The following is a 26710-nucleotide window of genomic DNA, read 5'->3' on the forward strand; positions in this document are numbered from 1 at the left end:
CAGAACTAGTAACTGCTATAGACTTGGCCTGTATACAAACATACAAGTCAGAACTAGTAACTGCTATAGACTTGGCCTGTATACAAACATACAAGTCAGAACTAGTAACTGCTATAGACTTGGCCTGTATACAAACATACAAGTCATACAAACATACAAGTCATACAAACATACAAGTCAGAACTAGTAACTGCTATAGACTTGGCCTGTATACAAACATACAAGTCATACAAACATACAAGTCAGAACTAGTAACTGCTATAGACTTGGCCTGTATACAAACATACAAGTCAGAACTAGTAACTGCTATAGACTTGGCCTGTATACAAACATACAAGTCAGAACTAGTAACTGCTATAGACTTGGCCTGTATACAAACATACAAGTCATACAAACATACAAGTCAGAACTAGTAACTGCTATAGACTTGGCCTGTATACAAACATACAAGTCAGAACTAGTAACTGCTATAGACTTGGCCTGTATACAAACATACAAGTCAGAACTAGTAACTGCTATAGACTTGGCCTGTATACAAACATACAAGTCATACAAACATACAAGTCAGAACTAGTAACTGCTATATACTTGGCCTGTATACAAACATACAAGTCAGAACTAGTAACTGCTATAGACTTGGCCTGTATACAAACATACAAGTCAGAACTAGTACCTGCTATAGACTTGGCCTGTATACAAACATACAAGTCAGAACTAGTAACTGCTATAGACTTGGCCTACAAGTCATACAAACATACAAGTCAGAACTAGTAACTGCTATAGACTTGGCCTGTATACAAACATACAAGTCAGAACTAGTAACTGCTATAGACTTGGCCTGTATACAAACATACAAGTCAGAACTAGTAACTGCTAGTAACTGTTATAGACTTGGCCTGTATACAAACATACAAGTCAGAACTAGTAACTGCTATAGACTTGGCCTGTATACAAACATACAAGTCAGAACTAGTAACTGCTATAGACTTGGCCTGTATACAAACATACAAGTCAGAACTAGTAACTGCTATAGACTTGGCCTGTATACAAACATACAAGTCAGAACTAGTAACTGCTATAGACTTGGCCTGTATACAAACATACAAGTCAGAACTAGTAACTGCTATAGACTTGGCCTGTATACAAACATACAAGTCAGAACTAGTAACTGCTATAGACTTGGCCTGTATACAAACATACAAGTCATACAAACATACAAGTCAGAACTAGTAACTGCTATAGACTTGGCCTGTATACAAACATACAAGTCAGAACTAGTACCTGCTATAGACTTGGCCTGTATACAAACATACAAGTCAGAACTAGTAACTGCTATAGACTTGGCCTGTATACAAACATACAAGTCAGAACTAGTAACTGCTATAGACTTGGCCTGTATACAAACATAAAAGTCATACAAACATACAAGTCAGAACTAGTAACTGCTATAGACTTGGCCTGTATACAAACATAAAAGTCATACAAACATACAAGTCAGAACTAGTAACTGCTATAGACTTGGCCTGTATACAAACATACAAGTCAGAACTAGTAACTGCTATAGACTAGGCCTACATACAAACATACAAGTCAGAACTAGTAACTACTTCTGATAAACCTTCACAAAAAGATGATAAGTTTGATTTCAACAAGAGTGTATCCTACTGTACATCATAATACATTGTAATGTTTTAATATCTCTTGGGGGTATTTCAGCTGCAGAACATCTTCAATTTGGGCATTTTACATCATTTGGAATTCGTTAGTCCAACAAGAATTGATTATATTTTATAAATAGTACATGGCTTGGCTTACACATTTTACACTAGCTCCAATCACATAACTATTACTAAAGAATAGAATTGATGTTAAGTGTAAGTATCTGTAGGCCTGAGGTCATTTGCTGGAGAGTCAACACCACAGTTGTTCTATCCCCTCAGCCCAAAATTTTATGTTTGAATAAATGTGATTAGTTTTACTGTACATTTTGAATTTGAGTTGTTTGTTCATAAATACCACAGAAGAATTTCATAAAACATCATACAGATATAAATCAGACTTACCCGTTTATCAACGGACAATGTTTCTTTGAAAAACAAGAACACAAATAAAACATCGGCGACAGCGAGGACGAGGGCGAAGAGAGCAGGCGGGGTGTAGAAAGCCCCGTCCTGTTGACGTGCCCACACTGAGAACCCTGCACCAATCAGAGGGCCAAACACAAAGCCAATGGAAAAAGCTACACCAATCAGAGCCTGAAACACAATGCATTTATTATGTATAGTAACTGAGATATGGTATATATGGGACAAGGAAGTAATTCCAACAGTGTGGACAAAAAAAATAGTCAAATTTTCGAGGCGCTCTGCCCCTTTATCAAGACATGCAAAACGAACACGATTACATAATAAGTAGACAAATATATAACTATACCGCACAATGGTGCGCAAATGAATGAAATATGGTATACAAACAATGGCACTTGTACTCTCTCAGATAGGGAGTTTCCTGCCAGTCCAAAGTATCTTTACTGTTTGGCACGTACTACAATATATGAGATTTGTACCCTTTCAGTTGCGCAGTGCCAATAACTTTTAATGGTCCTAGTCAGTGTCATTGTGTGGCATCAGGCTGCTCGCCACATTAAATATTGTACCTATTTCTAACACCATTCAGACATACCATTCCCTTGCCTCGCCTGTGTTGTGGCAGAATGTCAGCCACGACTGCTGTAGACAGGCTAATGTTGCCCTTACTGAGGCCACCGATGATCCGTGCAACGACGAATAAACCAAAGTTATGAGAGATCGCCCATATGGCATACGATATGGCAACACCAATCTGAAAGGAAACATAAGTTTATACTGAGGCCATTCATTCCCTTTGTGATACTAGGCAAGGACACCATGTCTGACCTCTCATCATATCAAAGATGCATTTGTTTAATTTGATCATAATTATTAAGTTAAAGATAAATTCTTTCAACTCTAAAACAATAACAAACAAAGCATACAATTTTCCTCATATACTACACTGATAATAATACAAACTAAAATAAATAACAATAGGACAATGTACCACATGTTACTCGATAACGTTTGTGCGGGACTGGTATCTCCAGTGGTGACGGAACGTAACTATTTGTAATCTTCCCGCTAAAATGGCGTTAGCGCGGGATATCATCTTATGACGTCATTCCATCACCATGAGAAACAATAGTCCCATACAAACGTTATCAGGTATCATGTGGTATGTGAATTTATCCCATTATTTTTGGGAATGTCACATCTCTTCTGATTAATTTGAAGTAGGTCATGTGATGGTCTACAAATATTTAAATTGATTTGGAGCATGTGAAACAAGAGGCCTAAGGATCTTAACAGTCAACTGACAACCTTATCAACAGTCATATAGGAAATTAATTAGATATGGTGTCATGGTGGCCATCTTGGATTTAAGAACAACCCAAAAAATAACAACATTTGTCAGGATCAAGTCAGGATCATTCCATGCAAGTTTCAGCCAAATCGCATTTGTAGAACTTGAGAAGTTAAAAAGGTGTTTTCAATATGGCAGCTGTGGTGGCTATTCTGGATTTCAGATCAACCCAAAAGATAAGAACACTTGGTCAAAACCATGTCAGATTAATTTCAAGCAAGTTTTAGCCGAATTGCACTGGAAGTACTGGAGAAGAAGTTCAAAATGTGAAAACTTTAAGCACAGGGGACAGGGAACAGAGGACAGGGGACGACGACAGATGAAACATGATGACTATAGGTAATTCTGACAAATTTGATTGGTCTTATGTGTCAAAAGGTTTGTGCACAATTTCATTGAATTTGCTTCAGTAGTTTTGTAGAACAAGAGGCCCATGGGCCTTAGTGGTCACCTAAGTTCGGATACAGAATGAAACAAAGACACAAAAACACTATCTATTGGCCCACCAGGCCCTTGAAACCAGTCAGTGATTTTATAACTGACTTTTCAATCTATGAAGAGTATCTGGTTCCATCAAATCTGTGAATTCAGAAGATTTTTTTTTCTTATTTTAGTCATTTTGACCCATTTTGGCCCCGCCCATCTACCCCTGGAGGTTGGCCAGGACCAATATGGATATGATGTTAAAATGCTATCACAGGGTAATAATTCTAACCAAGTTTGACCTATTGAAAATTAAGCAAATAATGCTCATAAATGTATTTTTCAAATATCAATTAAAATAGATTTAACCCCTAATCAGAGGAAAGTCTGAGATGCCAGGGCCATGAAATTCACAATTTTTGTAAAGGGCCTTAAAAAGACCTTCCAATCTATTAAGAGTATTTGGATCCATCAAATTTGTAAATTCAGAAGGAGACTTTAGAAATTTTAGCCATTTTGACAAATTTTGGGCCCACCCTCTGGCCCCTGGGGGTCGGCCAGGACCAATATTGATATGATGTTAAAATACTATCTCAGGCTAATAATTCTAACAAAGTTTGACTCATTTCCTATTACACATGACCAAATAATGCTCAAAAATATGTTTTCCCTATATAAACTATAGTAAACTTGAGAAGAAGATTTTTGAAGTTTTAGTCTATTTGACCCCTTTTGGCCCAACCTCTCAGGCCCCTGGGGGTCAGTCGTGGAAAAATTGTTAATAGGATTCAATGGCCTTCCCATACTGATAATTCTGACAATATTTTACTTATTTCCTATCACAAATGACCAAATAATGCTCAAAAATGTCTTTTCCTTGTATAAACTATAGTAAACTTGACCCCCTCCCCAGGGGGGAACGTGAGACCCCAGGGTCATATAATTCACAATTTTTGTAAAGGACCTCAAGACCTTTTAATCTATGAAGAGTATTTGATACTACCATTTCTGGAATTTCAGAAGAAGATTTTTGAAGTTTTAGCCTATTTGACCCCTTTTGGCCCCACCCCTCAGGCCCCTGGGGGTCAGTCGTGGAAAAATTGTTAATAGGATTCAATGGCCTTCTCATACTGATAATTCTGACAACATTTGACTTATTTCCTATTACAAATGACCAAATAATGCTCAAAAATGTCTTTTCCCTGTATAAACTATAGTAAACTTGACCCCCTCCCCAGGGGGGAACGTGAGACCCCAGGGTCATATATTCACAATTTTTATAAAAGGACCTCAAGAACTTTTAATCTATGAAGAGTATTTGATTCTACCATTTCTGGAATTTCAGAAGAAGATTTTTGAAGTTTTAGCCTACATTTTTTTTTATTTGACACCTTTTGACCCCACCCCTCAGGCCCCTGGGGGTCAGTGGTGGAAAAATTGTTAATATGATTCAATGGCCTTCTCATACTGATAATTCTGACAACATTTGACTTATTTCCTATTACAAATGACCAAATAATACTCAAAAATGTGTTTTCCCTATATAAACTATGGCAAACTTAGGGGGGAACGTGAAACCCCAGGGTCATATAATTCACAATTTTTGTAAAGGACCTCAAGACCTTTTAATCTATGAAGAGTATTTGATTCTACCATTTCTGGAATTTCAGAAGAAGATTTTTGAAGTTTACACCTATTTGACCTCTTTTGGCCCCACCCCTCAGGCCCCTGGGGGGCTGGGAGCATATAATTCACAATTTTAGTTCACCTTTGGCTATGGAAGGTTTCTGCAAAATTTCAACAAATTTGGTTCAGTAGTTTTGGAGAAGAAGTCGAAAAAGTAAATTGTTTATCGCCATACGATGGACGACGCACGACGGACGACGCCCGACGCACGACACACGACGCATGACGCACGACGACGGACAAAAGGTGATTAGAATAGGTCACCTGAGACCTCCTCTTGGGTGATCTAAAAAAATAATAAAACAACTATCTCAGTCAATACCTTGATTTATCGACCCAAGAAAAACCCACTGACCTTAGGCTATGTCCTCTGTTAATATCATTTTCTTGGGTCGATAAATCCAGATAATTTTATAATTGATACACATGGTTACCATTGACATGATGAGAAGAGGGCGACGCCCATAAACATCTGACGCTGCCCCGACAACAGGAGATGCAAGAAACTGCAGCAAGGAAAACAGGGATCCAATCAAACCTGAAACCCAAGAAGTTAAAGATAAGACTTATTAACCTGAAACTAGAATGGTCATCCAGGAGGTCAACTTATACTCCATTTGTAATAAAAAGACATCGTTCTAAACAAGAGACATCCCAGAGGAATCTTGGCACCCACCAAAGAATGGTCTATGTCTGAAATGGAAAGAGGGATCATTTATCTACTTTTTAAGCTTTAAATACTAAAATCCATGATGGATACTTGTTGGCCATCTTGTTGACTGATTTGTCCCAAAATGCAATATGCACAACTAAGGCCCAAGGGGAACCTACATATAAAATTTTAGATAGATCCCTCAAGTAATTTCTGAGAAATAGTGGGAACAAGAATTGTAAATGGATGGAAAGACAGACAGAAGAAAGGATAGATGGAAGATGAATCCTGGACGAAAGGCAATTTGAATAGCTCACCATCTGATGATGTTGGACTAAAAAGGTGGAGGTATATTATTATAAACATCTATATTGTATAAGGACTATTGCCATTAGGTATCATTGAAATTCTTGCAGTAGTTTGGAAGGATTAGCTGTTTTATCATTTTGTAACACAGGGGCGTAACTTGGATGTAGCTGGATGTATCTTTTTGTGATAATGATTATGCACATCTACACTTATCAGGATTATAGTAACCAAGTTTCGTTGAAATCCTTTCAGTAGTTTAGGAGTAGTAGATGGTTAGACAGATGGATAGATGGACCAGCTGAATACATGGGGAGTTCCACCTTCCTAAACCAAGCTGATTAAGCTATTGAAATTATGTAAGAACTTTCATGAACTTTGTCGCTGTGAAGTATTGTAAACATATTTATTTGAGCTCAGTCAAATTTTAACGAAAAAGCGAAAATCTGGAAAGATCTATTTATTAGGCCAAAAAAAAATAATATCTCTGTTTAGGGTTACCCAACCAACCCTAATTTTTTACCCTTGACCATAATATTTTTTCCACTTATCTACAAAAAAACCAAGAGTCAGGAATTTGATCTCAGACTCCGGTTCCGGCCATTATTTTAGAGTGAAAGACACTAAAAAAAAAAAATTATCCCACTTACCAACTCTATGTTTTTTTGCCAATGTAACCCTATAAACAGACATATTTTTTTGGGCCTTGATATAAATATTAATTTGTGCCATTCAGTGGTTCAATACCTTTTTACAAAATTTAGTGCTGTATATGCATAGTGTCAAAGACAGTGTGAGCAGCACTAAAATAAAAGTACCCCTAAAATAAGTTTGTTTACAGTACATGTCTATTACCTCCAAAAAGCACAGAGTTCCATCTCGGCGTGTCTGGAGCTCCGACTAATTCCCGAAATCCATTTACAGACCTCATTAATGACTGGTAAAAGCCATCCTGTAAAATACATCAAAGTACTGAAAGTACTGAGTTTTAACACTCTCTACTTAGTATTACCATCCTGTAAATACATCAAAGCACTGAAAGTACTGAGATTTACCAATCTCCACTTTGTGCTACCATCCTGTAAAATACATAAGCTGTGATACATTTTGTGCTACCATCCTGTAAGATACATTAGCTGTAATACACTTTGTGCTACCATCCTGTCAGATACATTAGCTGAAATGCGCTTTGTGCTACAATCCTGTAAGATACATTGACTGTAATACACTTAGTGCTACCATCCTGTAAAATACATTAACAATAATACACTTTGTGCTACCATCCTGTAAAATACATCAGCTGTAATACACTTAGTGCTACCATCCTGTAAAATACATTAGCTGTAATACACTTTGTGCTACCATCCTGTAAGATACATTAGCTGTAATACACTTTGTGCTATCATCCTGTAAAATACATTAGCTGTAATACACTTAGTGCTACTATCCTGTAAAATATATTAGCTGTAATGCACTTAGTGCTACCATCCTGTAAAATACATTAGCTGTAATACGCTTAGTGCTACCATCCTGTAAGATACATTAGCTGTAATACACTTTGTGCTACCATCCTGTAAGATACATTAGCTGTAATACACTTAGTGCTACTATCCTGTAAAATTAGCTGTAATACTATCCACTTAGTACTTATATATTCAGGTTAAATGCCAAAGTGAGTTACTTTATGATACTGTATGACATATAGCTATGATACATACCTCTTTATTGCTTCCATAGAAGTCTAGTAATGAAGGCAAAATTGGGAGAATGACTGTGAAAGCCAACAAGTCGATGACAAGAGATACAAACAGGATTGTCAGAATTCGGTTCTCATCCTTGACCTTTTCCTTGTTTTCATCCCCTTCCTGCCCATCTCTACCATTTGGGGAAGACATTGATCCAAATCTTTATCACAGTCTCAGCCTTTTCAATTCAAAACATAAAATGAAAATTTGAAACCTTATTGCCTTATTAAAACAAGAGGCCCAAAGGGCCTTAACGGTCATCTGACTACCTTGACAATAGTAAAATAAATTACCGGGTATATATGGTGTCACTTTGTCAGGATCATTTTCAATTTCTTTCAAATTTTTTTTATTTCAAACAAGAGGCCCAAGGGCCTTAACATATAGGAAATTAATAAGATATAGTGTCATGGTAGTCATCTTCGATTTGGGATCAACCAGAGATGTAACAACACTTTGTCAAGATTATATCAGGATCATTTCAGGGAAGTTTCAGCTAAATCGCACTGAAAGAACTTGAGAAGAAGTTCAAAATGTGTTTTCAAGATGGTGGCTGTGGTGGCCATTTTGGATTACAGATCAACCCGAAAATCAACAACACTTGGTTGGGACCATGTCAGGATCATTTCATGCAAGTTTCAGCTAAATTGCACTGGTAGAACTTGAGAAAAGTTCAAAATATGTTTTCAAGATGGCAGCTAAAAACAAAAACTTAAGATTAACCATGTTTTTATGTATAATCAAAGTGCCAAGGCCACTCATAGATGCTGTGAATGAAGGACTCAAACAAAGGAATAAAGAAATTGTTTATTCATTTAAATATTGAATTTAGTAAACTAAGTGTGCAGTGTTGAATTTCGGAGTTTAACAAAATATATTAACGGTATACTGTATTTATTTTATGATATTTAAAGATGCTCCACTGCCGACAGAGCATAAATGATATTCATCATTTGAACAATAATTGGTGTTTAATCATGTAAATATATGTCTAATTAACACAAACAAGAGGCCCAGAGGGCCTGTATCGCTCACCTGGTTTGTAATGCCAAGTAATGTTCTGAATACAGGTTCATTGTTTCTTTTCTGAAGGAATTTGAATATTTACCTCTTATTTCCATATTTGGCCCCGCCCCTCCTGCCCCCGGGGGGGTCAGAGCCAAAATTTATACAAGTTCTGTTCCCCTTCCCCCAAGGATATTTGAGGCCAAATTTGGTTACAATCCATGCAGAACTCTAGGACAAGTAGCGTTTTATATGATTTACCTCTATTTCCCCTATTGGGCCCCGCACCTCCTGCCCCGGGGTGTCAGAGCCAAAATTTATACAAGTTCTGTTCCCCTTCCCCCAAGGATGTATGTGGCCAAATTTGGTTACAATCCATGCAGAACTCTCGGACAAGTAGTGATTTATAGGATTTACCTCTATTTCCCCTATTGGGCTCTGCCCCTCCTGCCCCCGCAGGGTCAGAGCCAAAATTTATACAAGTTCTGTTCCCCTTCCCCCAAGGATGTTTGTAGCCAATTTTGGTTACAATCCATGCAGAACTCTAGGACAAGTAGCGATTTATAGGATTTACCTCTATTTCCCCTAATGGGCCCCGCCCCTTCTGCCCCCCGGGGGGTCAGAGCCAAAATTTATACAAGTTCTGTTCCCCTTCACCTAAGGATGTTTGTGGCCAAATTTGGTCACAATACATGCGGAACTCTATGACTAGTAGATTTAATTTAATGTAAATTTAGTAAATTAATAATATTTCATGTTTTTAACTTGAAGTAAAATTAGAAGCTCAAACTTTTCAATGATGGTAATGATGTAAAGTAAGTAACTTTTGTAACTGAAGAAAAATACTAAATCGTCTGCTCCTGTTTTTGATAGAGAAAAATTACCATTTGTCAGCGGTGGAGCATCTTTAAAGTTTTTCAAGAACAATAAGTCGAATAACTTATATTCCTGAAATAACTGTAATAAATTTTGTATCTAAATTTTTTCTGAAATAATGATTTCAACACCGATGAAACCGTTCAGAATCTGAGTATCATTTTTCAGAGTTCTTTATTTATTACTAAATTATCAATTTCATCAATGTCTCTTCAAAGACAAAAAAAAATAACAAGTTAACATATCCGTATATCCGTATCTTAATATCCACTTAACATTGAAGAATATTTTCGGAAAAATATAACATTAGAAATATTACCATTTCCGGAAATGTTTTGGTTTCCTTTTTAGAAAACTAACATGGGTTGCTTTGACGACTTTTGACTAATAAATCATAGCCAGATACTTTTGCAAAATAAAAGGTACATTATTTCATTACGTATATCACTCAGATTTACTTTAAATTCACAAAAACGCTAGCCGTTAACATCAAGAAAACTTCATATAATGTATCAAACTTTAGCAAGTCTTCATAAGCCTAACAGTAACTGGTTGGCAAGATATCATCGTGCAGAAAATTAATATCATGAGTTTTGCTTTGCTGACTTTTGACTTATGATAAAACATGGCCATAAACGTTTGTCAAGTAAAGGGTGCATTATTTGGTTACTTATAACTGTCAAATTTCTTTTGAATTCATAAGAACGTTATTATCAAGAAAACTTCCTGCAATACATCGGACTTTAGCAAGTCTTCATAAGGCTACTGTACATTACACGGCAATATAAGTTCATTTGTCACTTTCAGTTGCTCGAACATATACAGATCTATATTATCATTATATTTTGTAAGTTTATGTTGATAAATTTTGTACTTTTCCCTTTAAATATACCGCAGTTGTCGATAAACAAAAAAAAGAACTCCCAGTGACATATCAAGGGAGGAAACATGTACTCAAAACTATTAACTTTTACTGCGCAGTAATATCGTCAGATATAGTTCGTCAATACAACCAACACAAAAAACTTCCAGCGTTATAAGAACTTTCTTTTACAGTTACCTTCCTAACATTTGATTACAATAATCGATCAGTAGCATGAATTACGTAAAATTTAAATAAACATACACAATCCGAAATCCACCGAATGTCTGCCACGGAGAAAGACTGCGAAGAAGGCGTTGTTCCTGATTTTCGGTAGACTGCAGATCTCGGAGTAAAACAAATATCATAGAGTCCCAACTGAAAACTTAAAACACTCCATCCATGGTGTATATGTATGTAAAAATTCAATGTCTGTGGTTTTGAATATTGGGGTTTTATTTTTTCATACCATCAAGTATTACATACAAGAGGCCCAGAGGGCCTGTATCGCTCATCTGGTTTGTAATGCATAGGAATGTTCTGAATATAAGTTCATTGTTTCTTTTCCGAATTCCCCTATTGGGGCCCACTCTTTCTGCTCCAGGGGGTCAAAGCCCAAATTTATACAAATTCTGTTAACCCCAAGGATGTTTCTAGGCCAAATTTGGTCACAATCCATGCAGAACTATATGACTATTAGCGATTTACAGGATTTACCTCTATTTCCCCTATTGGGCCCCGCCCCTCCTGCCCCCGGGGGGGGTCAGAGCCAAAATTTATACAATTTTCTGTTCTCCTTCCCCCAAGGATGTTTCTGGCCAAATTTGGTTACAATCCATGCAGAACTCTAGGATAAGTAGCGATTTATAGGATTTACATCTATTTCCCCTATTGGGCCCCACCCCTCTTGCCCCGGGGGATCAGAGCCAAAATTTATACAAGTTCTGTTCCCCTTCCCCCAAGGATGTTTGTGGCCAAATTTGGTTACAATCCATGCAGAACTCTAGGACAAGTAGGGATTTATAGGATTTACCTCTATTTCCCCTATTGGGCCCCGCCCCTCCTACCCCCAGGGGGTCAGAGCCAATATACAAGTTCTGTTCCCCTTCCCCAAAGGATGTTTGTGGCCAAATTTGGTTACAATCCATGCAGAACTCTAGGATAAGTAGCGTTTTATAGGATTTACCTTTATTTTCCCTATTGGGCCCCATCCCTCCTGCCCCCGGGGGGTCAGAGCCAAACTTTATACAAGTTCTATTCCCCTTCTCCCAAGGATGTTTGTGGCCAAATTTGGTTACAATCCATGCAGAACTCTAGGACAAGTAGCGTTTTATAGGATTTACCTTTATTTTCCCTATTGGGCCCCACCCCTCCTGCCCCCGGGGGGGTCAGAGCCAAAATTTATACAAGTTCTGTTCCCCTTCCCCCAAGGATGTCTGTGGCCAAATTTGGTTACAATCCATGCAGAACTCTGACTAGTAGCAATTTAAAGGAAATGTTGACGGACGGACGGACGACGGACGCCGCACCATGACATAAGCTCACCGGCCCTTCGGGCCAGGTGAGCTAAAAATGAACTTTTAATTTTCATCGCAGAGTGGTTTCATTGTTTTGATGTGCACAGGCTAAGAATGCTGTTTCACAGCATCAAAAAAAATCTATAGCAGCTCCTAGTCCAAAAACAACTTACTAATGGGCAGGATTACCCATAAGTCATACAACTAACTGAAAGGCAGGATTACCCATGTGTCATACAACTAACTGAAAGGCAAGATTACCCATGTGTCATACAACTTACTGAAGGGCAGGATTACCCATGTGTCATACAACTTACTGAAAGGCAGGATTACCCATGTGTCATACAACTAACTGAAAGGCAGGATTACCCATGTGTCATACAACTAACTGAAAGGCAAGATTACCCATGTGTCATACAACTTACTGAAGGGCAGGATTACCCATGTGTCATACAACTAACTGAAGGGCAGGATTACCCATGTGTCATACAACTTACTGAAAGGCAGGATTACCCATGTGTCATACAACTTACTGAAGGGCAGGATTACCCATGTGTCATACAACTTACTGAAGGGCAGGATTACCCATGTGTCATACAACTTACTGAAGGGCAGGATTACCCATGTATCATACAACTTACTGAAAGGCAGGATTACCCATGTGTCATACAACTTACTGAAGGGCAGGATTACCCATGTGTCATACAACTTACTGAAGGGCAGGATTACCCATGTGTCATACAACTGACTGAAGGGCAGGATTACCCATGTATCATACAACTTACTGAAAGGCAGGATTACCCATGTGTCATACAACTTACTGAAGGGCAGGATTATCCATATGGAGATTATCTTTAGATTAAGGAGGACTAATACTTTCGTATTACCTTGTTTGACTAGATAAAGCCCCCATCCCTATAAACACCCCTCCCCCTTTTTTAAAACTTCAATTTCACTTACCTCAAATTAAAAGCCCACTACCTTCCTGAAACAAAAATTAAAAGTTTTATAAAAGCAATAATAACATACAAATATATATATTTATAGCATTAGATGAGGTTGCGGCAACTTAAAGCTGAAGTAAATAAGTGGTGTGAATAGTCCATTGATTAGAGTTAGCCGTCACAAGTTATAGAAATCCTACCTTGTTCAATCTCCCGTGAATAATCTTACAAGCACATGTTACCACGGCAACTGCTATAGACTGTTTCTACATGCTCAAACACAACTTTGATCTGATTTATTCGACGGTTCTGGGAGAGACCTTTTTTACTGAACGTAAATGTTAATGCAGGTAAAATGCTATGGTAGGATTTTAATAGATACAATTAAATGTTTATATGTACATATGTGTACTGATGTTAAAAGTTCAAATGGAATATTAAAAGAAAAAAAATATTATCAATTTATAAGTGGTCTGTCAATATACATCAGTCAACATAATATTCATATTACTTAAAGCATTGTCAGCTTAAATGGGAAAATCAAGAAACACTTTAACCTTTTAATGTTTTTATCACATTAAATGATTATCATAAATATATGTTGAAGTATGCAATCTAACAGTGATGGGGCAATGACACCACCCTGATTAACATCTTTGAAAATGTGAAAATAAAAAAACCTTAATGACTTTATTCATAATTTCTTTAGACTCTATTTAAACTAGTGATATTTTTTATGCCTATAAACCATGTTTTAGGTATAATTAAATATAAGTAAGTTGATAAAATGTGTGTGTATCAGGACTTACACTAGGTATTATTATTGAATCGTAGATTATTGTGTTGCTTGTAAATTTTGGCAATTTTTTTCCCCAGGGTCTGGTCCACATTTCTGCCTAAGAAGTGATATATAGGCATACAAAATATAACTAGCTTAAACAGGGTCTAAAACAGCTACAATTAATGAACTAACACCTTGTACCCCACAAGTGATTCAGGTAAACATCTTAAAAGCTTAACAATATTAATGATAAAATCTGATGCTTTTCTTAAAATTTAATTGCATATTAAGTTAACATAATAACATTAACTAGACAGCAATATGGTAAGGTTTATTTAAACAAATTCTAATTCATTCATTATCTCCTATGGTAAGGTTTATCTAAACAGATTCTAATTCCTTCATTATCTCCTGATCAATGTCAATAACAAAGTTCAACTTCTGTGAAATCATTTATTTTTGTGCTATTTCCGTGGATTGTAACTTACACATTAGTGTTGACAAGTCACCTGTACTAGCTTGGATCACTCCAGCGGAACTGTTAAACACAGTTACAATCACGACCCAATTTTTCCAGGTGTAGACATGGATTATGTTGTCAATGTTGTAATGACATAGTCCAACAAATTGTCAACACTATTTTTGTTTGAACTGTTACAGTGCTTCTCCCTTGAACAGGCTATATATATCCTGGAACATTTTAATAACACAGCATGCATGTTGTTAGAACAGCTATAGTCTGTATCATAAAGGTAACTTTACCTGTGTGAGATCTACCTGGATTTTTTACCTGACAATATCATCATGAGATGTCAGTATCAAAATGGAATGGAAACGAATAATTCTTCATTAATTATTTACATGTATATAAAAAATACACAGGTAACAGATATATCTATATATGTATTTCCATGATAATATAGGAAATGACACAAATTCTTTTGTAATCTCTTGTAAGATGCCCATATAATAAATATTTTTCCTTAATTATCATTTTATTATATAAGGAAATTAGCGATAGTATCCAGGGATATGCAATACATTCAATTTTGTTTCTTTATTATTTTTCAGAATTATTACAGTAACTTTATTGGTAATCTCAGGGAAGGGTTAACTCTCATAGTGACCATATGATATCAGGTCACAGGGAAGGGTTGACCCCCATGGTGACCATATGATATCAGGTCTCAGGGAAAGGTTGACCCCCGTAGTGACCATATGATAGCTGGTCTCAGGGAAGAGTTTACCCCCATGGTGACCATATGATAGCTGGTCTCAGAGAAAGGGTTGACCCCCATGGTGACTATATGATAACTGGTCTCAGGTAAGGGTTGACCCCCCATGGTGACCATTTGATAGCTGGTCTCAGGGAAGGGTTGACACCCATAGTGACCATATGATAGCTGGTCTCAGGGAAAGGTTGACCCCCATGGTAACCATATGATAGCTGGTGTAAGGGAAGGGTTGACCCCCATGGTGACCATATGATAGCAGGTCTCAGGGAAGGGTTGATCCCATGGCAACCATATTATAGCAGGTCTCAGGGAAGGGTTGCCCCCATGTTGACCATATGATAGCTGGTCTCAGGGAAGGGTTGACACCCATAGTGACCATATGATAGCTGGTCTCAGGGAAGGGTTGACCCCTATGGTAACCATATGATAGCTGGTCTCAGGGAAGGGTTGACCCCCATGGTGACCATATGATAGCAGGTCTCAGGGAAGGGTTGATCCCATGGCAACCATATTATAGCAGGTCTAAGGGAATGGGTTGACACCCATAGTGACCATATGATAGCTGGTCTCAGGGAAGGGTTGACCCCTATGGTAACCATATGATAACTGGTCTCAGGTAAGGGTTGACCCCCCATGGTGACCATATGATAGCTGGTCTCAGGGAAGGGTTGACCCCCATGGTGACCATATGATAGCTGGTCTCAGGGAAGGGTTGCCCCCATGTTGACCATATGATAGCTGGTCTAAGGGAAGGGTTGACACCCATAGTGACCATATGATAGCTGGTCTCAGGGAAGGGTTGACCCCCATGGTGACCATATGATAGCTGGTCTCAGGGAAGGGTTGACACCCATAGTGACCATATGATAGCTGGTCTCAGGGAAGGGTTGACCCCCCCCATGGTTGCCCCCATGTTGACCATATGATAGCTGGTCTAAGGGAAGGGTTGACACCCATAGTGACCATATGATAGCTGGTCTCAGGGAAGGGTTGACCCCCATGGTAACCATATGATAGCTGGTCTCAGGGAAGGGTTGACCCCCATGGTGACCATATGATAGCTGGTCTCAGGGAAGGGTTGACCCCCCATGGTGACCATATGATAGCTGGTCTAAGGGAAGGGTTGACACCCATAGTGACCATATGATAGCTGGTCTCAGGGAAGGGTTGACCCCCATGGTAACCATATGATAGCTGGTGTCAGGGAAGGGTTGACCCCCATGGTGACCATATGATAGCAGGTCTCAGGGAAGGGTTGATCCCATGGCAACCATATTATAGCAGGTCTCAGGGAAGGGTTGACCCCATGGTGACCATATGATAACTGGTCTCAGGTAAGGGTTGACCCCCAATGGTGACCATTTGATAGCTGGTCTCAGGGAAGGGTTGCCCCCATGTTGACCATATGATAGCTGGTCTAAGGGAAGGGTTGACACCCATAGTGACCATATGATAGCTGGTATCAGGGAAGGGTTGATCCCACGACAACCATATTATAGCAGGTCTCAGGGAAGGGTTGACCCCCATGGTAACCATATGATAGCTGGTCTCAGGGAAGGGTTGACCCCCATGGTGACCATATGATAGCAGGTCTCAGGGAAGGGTTGATCCCATGGCAACCATATTATAGCAGGTCTCAGGGAAGGGTTGACCCCCATGGTAACCATATGATATCAGGTCTCAGGGAAAGGGTTGACCCCCATGGTGACCATATGATAGCAGGTCTCAGGGAAGGGTTGATCCCATGGCAACCATATTATAGCAGGTCTCAGCAAAGGGTTGACCCTCATGGTGACCATAAAATAGCTGGTCTCAGGAAAGGGTTGACCCCCATGGTGACCATATGATAGCTGGTCTCAGGGAAGGGTTGACCCCCATGGTGACCATATGATAGCTGGTCTCAGGAAAGGGTTGACCCCCATGGTGACCATATAATAGCTGGTCTCAGGGAAGGGTTGACCCCCATGGTGACCATATAATAGCTGGTCTCAGGGAAGGATTGACCCCCATGGTGACCATATAATAGCTGGTCTCAGGGAAGGGTTGACTCCCCATGGTGACCATATGATAGCTGGTCTCAGGGAAAGGTTGACCCCCATAGTGACCATATGATAGCTGGTCTAAGGGAAGGGTTGACACCCATAGTGACCATATGATAGCTGGTCAAAGGGAAGGGTTGACCCCCATGGTGATCATATGATGGCTGGTCTAAGGGAAGGGTTGACCCCCCATGGTGACCATATGATAGCAGGTCTCAGGTAAGGATTGACCCCCATGGTGACCATATGATAGCTGGTCTCAGGGAAGGGTTGACCCCCATGGTAACCATATGATAGCTGGTCTCAGGGAAGGGTTGACCCCCATGGTGACGATATAATAGCTGGTCTCAGGGAAGGGTTGACCCCCATGGTAACCATATGATAGCAGGTCTCAGGGAAAGGGTTGACCCCCACGGTAACCATATGATAACTGGTCTCAGGTAAGGGTTGACCCCCCATGGTGACCATTTGATAGCTGGTCTCAGGGAAGGGTTGACCCCCCCATGGTAACCATATGATAGCTGGTCTCAGGGAAAGGTTGACCCCCATGGTAACCATATAATAGCTGGTCTCAGGGAAGGGTTGACCCCCCCCCATGGTAACCATATGATAGCTGGTCTCAGGGAAGGGTTGACCCCCATGTTAACCATATGATAGCAGGTCTCAGGGAAAGGGTTGACCCCCATGGTGACCATATGATAAATGGTCTCAGGTAAAGGTTGACCACCCATGGTGACCATTTGATAGCTGGTCTCAGGGAAGGGTTGACCCCCATGGTGACCATATGATAGCTGGTCTCAGGGAAAGGGTTGACCCCCATGGTGACCATATGATAACTGGTCTCAGGTAAGGGTTGACCCCCCATGGTGACCATTTGATAGCTGGTCTCAGGGAAAGGGTTGACCCCCATGGTGACCATATGATAACTGGTATCAGGGAAGGGTTGACCCCCATGGTGACCATATGATAGCTGGTCTCAGGGAAGGGTTGACACCCATAGTGACCATATGATAGCTGGTCTCAGGGAAGGGTTGACCCCCCATGGTAACCATATGATAGCTGGTCTCAGGGAAGGGTTGACCCCCATGGTAACCATATAATAGGTGGTCTCAGGGAAGGGTTGACCCCCATGGTAACCATATGATAGCTGGCCTCAGAGAAGGGTTGACCCCCTCAGGTGAACCATATCAGGGAAGGGTTGACCCCCATGGTAACCATATGATAGCAGGTCTCAGGGAAGGGTTGACCCCCATGGTAACCATATGATAGCTGGTCTCAGGGAAGGGTTGACCCCCATGGTAACCATATGATAGCTGGTATCAGGTAAGGGTTGACCCCCATGGTAACCATATGATAACTGGTCTCAGGGAAGGGTTGACCGCCATGGTAACCATATGATAGCTGGTATCAGGTAAGGGTTGACCCCTATGGTAACCATATGATAGCTGGTGTCAGGGAAGGGTTGACCCCCATGGTAATCATATGATAGCTGGTATCAGGTAAGGGTTGACCCCCCCTGGTAACCATATGATAGCTGGTCTCAGGGAAGGGTTGACCCCCATGGTAACCATATGATAGCTGGTATCAGGTAAGGGTTGACCCCCCATGGTGACCATATGATAACTGGTATCAGGTAAGGGTTAACCCCCATGGTAACCATATGATAACTGGTATCAGGTAAGGGTTAACCCCCATGGTAACCATATGATAACTGGTCTCAGGGAAGGGTTGACCCCCATGGTGACCATATGATAGCTGGTCTCAGGGAAGGGTTGACCCCCATGGTAACCATATGATAACTGGTATCAGGGAAGGGTTGACCCCCATGGTGACCATATGATAGCTGGTCTCAGGGAAGGGTTGACCCCCATGGTAACCATATGATAGCTGGTCTCAGGGAAAGGGTTGAACCCCCACGGTAACCATATGATAACTGGTCTCAGGTAAGGGTTGACCCCCCATGGTGACCATTTGATAGCTGGTCTCAGGGAAGGGTTGACCCCCCCATGGTAACCATATGATAGCTGGTCTCAGGGAAAGGTTGACCCCCATGGTAACCATATAATAGCTGGTCTCAGGGAAGGGTTGACCCCCCCCCATGGTAACCATATGATAGCTGGTCTCAGGGAAGGGTTGACCCCCATGGTAACCATATGATAGCTGGTCTCAGGGAAGGGTTGACCCCCATGGTGACCATATGATAGCTGGTCTCAGGGAAAGGGTTGACCCCCATGGTGACCATATGATAGCTGGTCTCAGGGAAAGGGTTGACCCCCATGGTGACCATATGATAGCTGGTCTCAGGGAAGGGTTGACCCCCATGGTGACCATATGATAGCTGGTCTCAGGAAAGGGTTGACCCCCATGGTGACCATATGATAGCTGGTCTCAGGGAAAGGGTTGACCCCCATGGTGACCATATGATAACTGGTCTCAGGGAAGGGTTGACCCCCATGGTGACCATATGATAGCTGGTCTCAGGGAAGGGTTGACCCCCATGGTGACCATATGATAGCTGGTCTCAGGGAAGGGTTGACCCCCCATGGTGACCATATGATAGCTGGTCTCAGGGAAGGGTTGACCCCCATGGTGACCATATGATAGCTGGTCTCAGGGAAGGGTTGACCCCCATGGTAACCATATGATAGCTGGTCTCAGGGAAGGGTTGACCCCCATGGTAACCATATGATAGCTGGTCTCAGGGAAGGGTTGACCCCCATGGTAACCATATGATAGCTGGTCTCAGGGAAGGGTTGACCCCCATGGTAACCATATGATAGCTGGTCTCAGGAAGGGTTGACCCCCATGGTAACCATATGATAGCTGGTCTCAGGGAAGGGTTGACCCCCATGGTAACCATATGATAGCTGGTATCAGGGAAGGGTTGACCCCCATGGTGACCATATGATAGTTGGTCTCAGGGAAGGGTTGACCCCCATGGTAACCATATGATAGCTGGTCTCAGGGAAGGGTTGACCCCCATGGTAACCATATGATAGCTGGTCTCAGGGAAAGGGTTGACCCCCATGGTGACCATATAATAGCTGGTCTCAGGGAAGGGTTGACCCCCATGGTAACCATATGATAGCTGGTCTCAGGGAAGGGTTGACACCCCCATGGGACCATATGATAACTGGTTCAGGGAAGGGTTGACCCCAGTACCAATGATAACTGGTCTCAGGGAAGGGTTGACCCCCATGGTGACCATATGATAACTGGTATCAGGTAAGGGTTGACCCCCATGGTAACCATATGATAACTGGTCTCAGGGAAGGGTTAACCCCATGGTAACCATATGATAACTGGTATCAGGTAAGGGTTGACCCCCATGGTAACCATATGATAACTGGTCTCAGGGAAGGGTTGACCCCCATGGTAACCATATGATAACTGGTCTCAGGGAAGGGTTGACCCCCATGGTAACCATATATAGCTGGTCTCAGGGAAGGGTTGACCCCCATGGTGACCATATGATAGCTGGTCTCAGGGAAGGGTTGACCCCCATGGTGACCATATGATAGCTGGTCTCAGGGAAGGGTTGTACCCCATGGTACCATATATGATACTGGTCTCAGGGAAGGGTTGACCCCCATGGTGACCATATGATAGCTGGTCTCAGGGAAGGGTTGACCCCCATGGTGACCATATGATAGCTGGTCTCAGGGAAGGGTTGACCCCCATGGTAACCATATGATAGCTGGTCTCAGGGAAGGGTTGACCCCCAGGTGGACCATATGATAACTGGTCTCAGGTAAGGGTTGACCCCCCATGGTGACCATATGATAGCTGGTCTCAGGGAAAGGGTTGACCCCCATGGTAACCATATGATAGCTGGTCTCAGGGAAGGGTTGACCCCCATGGTGACCATATGATAGCTGGTCTCAGGGAAGGGTTGACCCCCATGGTGACCATATGATAGCTGGTCTCAGGGAAGGGTTGACCCCCCCATGGTGACCATATGATAGCTGGTCTCAGGGAAGGGTTGACCCCCCATGGTAACCATATGATAGCTGGTCTCAGGGAAGGGTTGACCCCCCATGGTAACCATATGATAGCTGGTCTCAGGGAAGGGTTGACCCCCATGGTGACCATATGATAGCTGGTCTCAGGGAAGGGTTGACCCCCCATGGTAACCATATGATAGCTGGTCTCAGGGAAGGGTTGACCCCCATGGTAACCATATGATAGCTGGTCTCAGGGAAGGGTTGACCCCCATGGTGACCATATGATAGCTGGTCTCAGGGAAAGGGTTGACCCCCATGGTGACCATATGATAACTGGTCTCAGGTAAGGGTTGACCCCCATGGTGACCATATGATAACTGGTCTCAGGGAAGGGTTGACCCCCATGGTGACCATATGATAGCTGGTCTCAGGGAAGGGTTGACCCCCATGGTAACCATATGATAGCAGGTCTCAGGGAAGGGTTGACCCCCATGGTGACCATATGATAGCTGGTCTCAGGGAAGGGTTGACCCCCCATGGTAACCATATGATAGCTGGTCTCAGGGAAGGGTTGACCCCCATGGTGACCATATGATAGCTGGTCTCAGGGAAGGGTTGACCCCCATGGTGACCATATGATAGCTGGTCTCAGGGAAGGGTTAACCCCCATGGTAACCATATGATAGCAGGTCTCAGGGAAGGGTTGACCCCATGGTAACCATATGATAACTGGTATCAGGTAAGGGTTGGCCCCCATAGTAACCATATGATAGCTGGTATCAGGTAAGGGTTGACCCCCATGGTAACCATATGATAACTGGTCTCAGGGAAGGGTTGACCCCCATGGTAACCATATGATAGCTGGTATCAGGTAAGGGTTGACCCCCATGGTAACCATATGATAGCTGGTGTCAGGGAAGGGTTGACCCCCATGGTAACCATATGATAGCTGGTCTCAGGGAAGGGTTGACCCCCATGGTAATCATATGATAGCTGGTATCAGGTAAGGGTTGACCCCCCTTGGTGACCATATGATAACTGGTATCAGATAAGGGTTGACACCCATGGTAACCATATGATAGCTGGTCTCAGCGAAGGGTTTGCCCCCCCCTGGTGACCATATGATAACTGGTATCAGGTAAGGGTTAACCCCCATGGTAACCATATGATAACTGGTATCAGGTAAGGGTTAACCCCCATGGTAACCATATGATAGCTGGTCTCAGGGAAGGGTTGACCCCCCATGGTGACCATATGATAGCTGGTCTCAGGGAAGGGTTGACCCCCATGGTGACCATATGATAGCTGGTCTCAGGTAAGGGTTGACCCCCATGGTGACCATATGATAGCTGGTCTCAGGGAAGGGTTAACCCCCATGGTAACCATATGATAGCAGGTCTCAGGGAAGGGTTGACCCCATGGTAACCATATGATAGCTGGTCTCAGGGAAGGGTTGACCCCCATGGTGACCATATGATAGCTGGTATCAGGTAAGGGTTGACCCCCATGGTGACCATATGATAGCTGGTCTCAGGGAAGGGTTAACCCCCATGGTAACCATATGATAGCAGGTCTCAGGGAAGGGTTGACCCCATGGTAACCATATGATAACTGGTATCAGGTAAGGGTTGGCCCCCATGGTAACCATATGATAGCTGGTATCAGGTAAGGGTTGACCCCCATGGTAACCATATGATAACTGGTCTCAGGGAAGGGTTGACCCCCATGGTAACCATATGATAGCTGGTATCAGGTAAGGGTTGACCCCCATGGTAACCATATGATAGCTGGTCTCAGGGAAGGGTTGACCCCCATGGTAACCATATGATAGCTGGTATCAGGTAAGGGTTGACCCCCCATGGTGACCATATGATAACTGGTATCAGATAAGGGTTGACACCCATGGTAACCATATGATAGCTGGTCTCAGGGAAGGGTTGACCCCCCCATGGTGACCATATGATAACTGGTATCAGGTAAGGGTTAACCCCCATGGTAACCATATGATAACTGGTATCAGGTAAGGGTTAACCCCCATGGTAACCATATGATAACTGGTCTCAGGGAAGGGTTGACCCCCATGGTGACCATATGATAGCAGGTCTCAGGGAAGGGTTGACCCCCCCATGGTAACCATATGAAAGCAGGTCTCAGGGAAGGGTTGACCCCCCATGGTAACCATATGATAGCTGGTCTCAGGGAAGGGTTGACCCCCATGGTAACCATATGATAGCTGGTCTCAGGGAAGGGTTGACCCCCATGGTAACCATATGATAGCAGGTCTCAGGGAAGGGTTGACCCCCATGGTAACCATATGATAGCAGGTCTCAGGGAAGGGTTGACCCCCATGGTGACCATATGATAGCTGGTCTCAGGGAAGGGTTGACCCCCCATGTTGACCATATGATAGCTGGTCTCAGGGAAGGGTTGACCCCCCATGGTGACCATATGATAGCAGGTCTCAGGGAAGGGTTGACCCCCATGGTAACCATATGATAGCAGGTCTCAGGGAAAGGGTTGACCCCCATGGTAACCATATGATAGCAGGTCTCAGGGAAGGGTTGACCCCCATGGTGACCATATGATAGCTGGTCTCAGGGAAGGGTTGACCCCCAATGTTGACCATATGATAGCTGGTCTCAGGGAAGGGTTGACCCCCCATGGTGACCATATGATAGCAGGTCTCAGGGAAAGATTGACCCCAATGGTAACCATATGATAGCAGGTCTCAGGGAAAGGGTTGAACCCCATGGTGACCATATGATAGCTGGTGTCAGGGAAGGTTTGACCCCCATGGTGACCATATGATAGCTGGTCTCAGGTAAGGGTTGACCCCCATGTTGACCATATGATAGCTGGTCTCAGGGAAGGGTTGACCCCCTATGGTGACCATATGATAGCAGGTCTCAGGGAAGGGTTGACCCCCATGGTAACCATATGATAGCAGGTCTCAGGGAAAGGGTTGACCCCCATGGTGACCATATGATAGCTGGTCTCAGGGAAGGATTGACCCCCATGTTGACTATATGTTTAAAGAGACAGTGACGACTCCTCACTTATAAATCCTTAGAACGACCGGCAGGGTATGAATTCCACCCCGTTGGCGCTAGTGTTGCAAGCCCCGATGTGATCCACATGCACACTTTGAGACTGATAAAAATATATTTTTCGGGTATTATCCTTATGTAACTGTATTGTTCTGACAACTATGATCAATATTCAATTCACAAACCTTTCGATTATAATATTTCATCAAATATTAGTGGTAAAATCCAAGGCAAACACAACACATGTATAATTCTGTTCAAATACGCCGCCATGTTTGATTTACTGGAAACCGTGACGAAATGAAACACTCAACAGGTAAAATATGTTTGAAAGTTTTAAAAAACCAACAAACTAAGAATAAATATGGTGAAACTGAACAAATGTAAGTATTATTAAGAATTAAGCAAAAAGAATTTTTAAAGTTCATGTTAAAAACTTTGTAACATTTATTTCTTTCGTAGTGAAAATTTGTAGGTCATTCCATATATGGTACTAGGAGCCATATTTGGAGCGCGAGAATTTCTAACGAGAAGCATCATGGCGGCCAAGTGAGCCGTGTCGGAGATGTGAGCCATTCAAAAGTGCTTCAAAACATAATTTAGACATGGAGGTGGGTAAATAAATAATCATTTTATGTTAATAATGTTAAATATTGTTGAATTTAATTAAAAAATTAAATGACACACATGAAATGCAACATTTTCTCCGCTGGATGTTTTGCAACACTACGGGCAATGGGACGGAAACGTAGCTCTGACGACGACCATCTGTCAGAAATCTTCCGTCCGTTGTTCAGAGCTACGTCATCGCAGCTAATAAATCCTTGCCCCTGAAGTATCAAGAATGACCCCTTTCTTAAAACTTGGTAGAAATGTTTATTCTGATTACCGAACAACATATCTTGTGTTGTCAAACTTGTCACTATTTTTCAGTGTATTTAACCTGCTGTCGTTTCTTGTCACTTGTTGTCGTATTCTAATCATGTGTGGCCCACAGGGACTTGTAACATAGGTTGTGAGAAAGTCTGCTTTGTGTACATGTGTACTGGACAGGCAAAACGACATCGGTGATATCTGACTGCATTTTCCACGTTCATAGTGAAATAAAGGTATGTTAATATATTATTTCGTGTTTGAAGTTGTGTTTTCCATGCCGAAAAATTTATTTAAGAATATATTGGTATTAAATATGTACATATTTATCAATGTTTGATGAAATACAGGCGACTTTTGTAGAGGCAGTTGTACCTCTTCCAAGCGAGCCGTTGGTTCCCTTGTCCTTTTATATAGTATATACATGTACAGAAACATATATACATAGAGATTGGAAACTCCTTCTTTGTCTTTGTTGGCAGGCAGAGGGACCTCCGGTTTATAGGCATTTTGCCTTGGCTAACTACTTTTTAGTGTGTTCTATTAAACATGATATTTTTGCATCAACACAAAGTTTAAAATTATATCATGGGTTGATGTGATCAGTTTTCCTGATTAATGTTATTTAATATGATTTTTGAAAGCGTGAAAATAAGCAATTTTACCTGGTTTTTCGAAAATCAGGCATTCAAAACCGGAAGTGCATTTTGTTTTATTAATAAATAAGGTAAAATATTATTTTTTCTGCCCAAAATCGTACTCAAACCATCTGAAAATTACCGTACTTTTACAGCATACCAAAGTTATTCTTTTATATTCCCCTATTTAAGAGTTTATCTAAAAAAACCTAAGCACATACAGAGGTACATCTGCTGATCGTAAAATTGGAGGAGTTGCCAATCTCTATGTATATATGTTTCTGGTATATAGTACACATGTATACACAGCAGACTTTCTCACGCCTACGTTACAAGTCCCTGTGGTGTGGCCCCACCTGGGCGTACATGTACCGGAGTATTTGATGCAACTTACCAAAATACTTTAACGTTTCTTGAGTTGAGCTTCAGTGTGTTGATATTTTAGATAAGATTGACATAAAATTTCATTTTCATACAGTAAAATGTAGCGTTAACAATATTGTAACGAGAGGAGCAAAACGTGTTCTACTTTCTGTTTTGACGCTTCCGGGTTACATTCGGGACCTTTCGTAGTTTTACTCATAAAGAAGACAAAGGTTCAAAGGTATACTGAAAGTATTTTTTTTAATCATAAAATGGCGAATTATATTGATATAAACAGCACATGTAATTCGATTGTGTGTATTAGTGTGGTTTATA

The 26710-nt window shown here is 41.6% G+C and overlaps 1 protein-coding gene across 1 annotated transcript; it reads right to left on the minus strand.

The window, feature by feature from the left end:
* Window positions 1–863: 863 nt before the first annotated feature.
* On the minus strand, window positions 864–26580 carry LOC138334643 (major facilitator superfamily domain-containing protein 10-like). Its single transcript, XM_069283280.1, has 8 exons — window positions 26406–26580; window positions 13471–13495; window positions 8224–8428; window positions 7361–7457; window positions 5982–6085; window positions 2683–2841; window positions 2064–2255; window positions 864–896 (listed from the first exon to the last, which is right to left on the minus strand). Exons 3-8 carry the CDS (start codon window positions 8398–8400, stop codon window positions 864–866), a joined length of 762 nt encoding a protein of 253 aa, XP_069139381.1. The 5' UTR covers window positions 8401–8428; window positions 13471–13495; window positions 26406–26580.
* Window positions 26581–26710: the final 130 nt, after the last annotated feature.

This window comes from Argopecten irradians, chromosome 11 (assembly GCF_041381155.1).
Source record: "Argopecten irradians isolate NY chromosome 11, Ai_NY, whole genome shotgun sequence".
Classification (NCBI taxonomy): Eukaryota; Metazoa; Mollusca; class Bivalvia; order Pectinida; family Pectinidae; genus Argopecten; species Argopecten irradians.